The sequence below is a fragment of the Sinocyclocheilus rhinocerous genome, unplaced genomic scaffold (genome assembly GCF_001515625.1).
Source record: "Sinocyclocheilus rhinocerous isolate Xijiao unplaced genomic scaffold, SAMN03320098_v1.1 scaffold1802, whole genome shotgun sequence".
Classification (NCBI taxonomy): domain Eukaryota; kingdom Metazoa; phylum Chordata; class Actinopteri; order Cypriniformes; family Cyprinidae; genus Sinocyclocheilus; species Sinocyclocheilus rhinocerous.
The window spans coordinates 83,337-84,756 of NW_015654351.1; the positions used below are offsets into that span (position 1 = coordinate 83,337).

At 32.8% G+C, this 1,420-nt stretch overlaps 1 protein-coding gene across 2 annotated transcripts in view; it reads left to right on the forward strand.

The window, feature by feature from the left end:
- Nucleotides 1-1,420, forward strand: part of LOC107716994 (calcium/calmodulin-dependent 3',5'-cyclic nucleotide phosphodiesterase 1A-like) — an 86,390-nt gene that overhangs the window by 73,670 nt on the left and 11,300 nt on the right. For both annotated transcript variants that reach the window (XM_016523636.1, XM_016523635.1), the window contains one exon: nt 469-583. In XM_016523636.1, coding sequence (XP_016379122.1) covers nt 469-583 — 115 coding nt within the window. The remainder of the gene's footprint in view (nt 1-468; nt 584-1,420) is intronic.

Here is a 1,420-nt window from a genome sequence, read left to right on the forward strand (position 1 = left end):
TATGTGTGTGTGTGTGTGTGTGTGTGTGTGTGTGTTATAAAGTTATATATAAAGTTAGAAATGCTAAATAACTTTTTTGCAAGATGATAACTTGATGCCACTAATGAACATCAAATAAAAATTTGCATATTTGTGCACAGTATACATATAATACTGTAGAAATATTACAGTATGAGAGACTAATATGAGAGAACAATATGTTACCAATCATTCTGTTGTGAACATATCCATACAGACGTGCCTTTAGTGCCGTCATGCTCAGCTCTTTACTGCCATCAAGAGGCTGCTGAGGCAATTACAAGCTCTCTTGTAATATTTAATGGAGCTCATAAAATAAATGTGTTTTGATTTAATGACACAATAACTAAAGGCGTCTTGATTGGATCAAAAGCCATTATTGCTAATGAGTTTCTAGCTGGTAAATAAATAACGAAGGTTTCTAAACAAATACCATTTTTTTCTTCAAAGGGTTCATCGATTTCATCGTCGAGCCCACATTCTCAGTTCTGGTCGACACCACAGAGAAGATCATTAGTCCTCTCATAGAGGAAGCTGTCAAATCTGGGGGTGTCCGCAGGTCAAGGTGAGGTCATGGTCATGCATGTGTTCATGGTGTTTGATTGAGAGATGATAATGTGTGTGTAATCTGCTGTTGCGGTGCAGTTTGACGGGTTTGACGGGAGCCGCGGTGGTGGAGTCGGTACAGAGACACAGCGGTCGGGGTTCGAATGACGAGCAGGGAGGCACTACAGATTACTCACTGGGCGGCATTGAGCTGAAACGAGTCCGACACCTGCTCTCTGAGATCATCCAGAACAACAAGGAGCGCTGGAAAGAGCTGTCTGTTCAAGGTCTGCACACATCTGATTGTGTTTCTATCCCCTATTCACTATACACTCCAACTCGTTCATTACAAATAAATAAATGAATAAAAAAATGTGCCAAATGTGCATGTGCCAAAAGCCTTTAGATTAAACATTTTAATTATCATTAAAAACATAAATTTAGTCGAGTGTCTCTAAACATTTGAGTGGTGGTGTTTAAGTAACAGAAGGAACTAACATATAGTGGTACTATATCTACGTATAGTAGATTATAATATATGATTAATTCACACAATGTTTTGTAAACCAAATAATAACTTTGAGTTTGCACCTCACTTTGTTAAAAAAAAATATATGAATATATAAATATTAATATCTAAAATAAAATTAAAATAATACAATCAAATATGTTAATAAAGTATAAATACAAAATAAAATAAACAAAATAAATACATAATACATAAAATATAATTTATTAATTTTATTAAATTAAATAAATTGCCTCCAAATATAATTACAAAATTGTAAAATGTTAATAAAATAATAAATTAAATAAAACAATAAAATATTTGTATTTGTATTTATATTTTATTTAA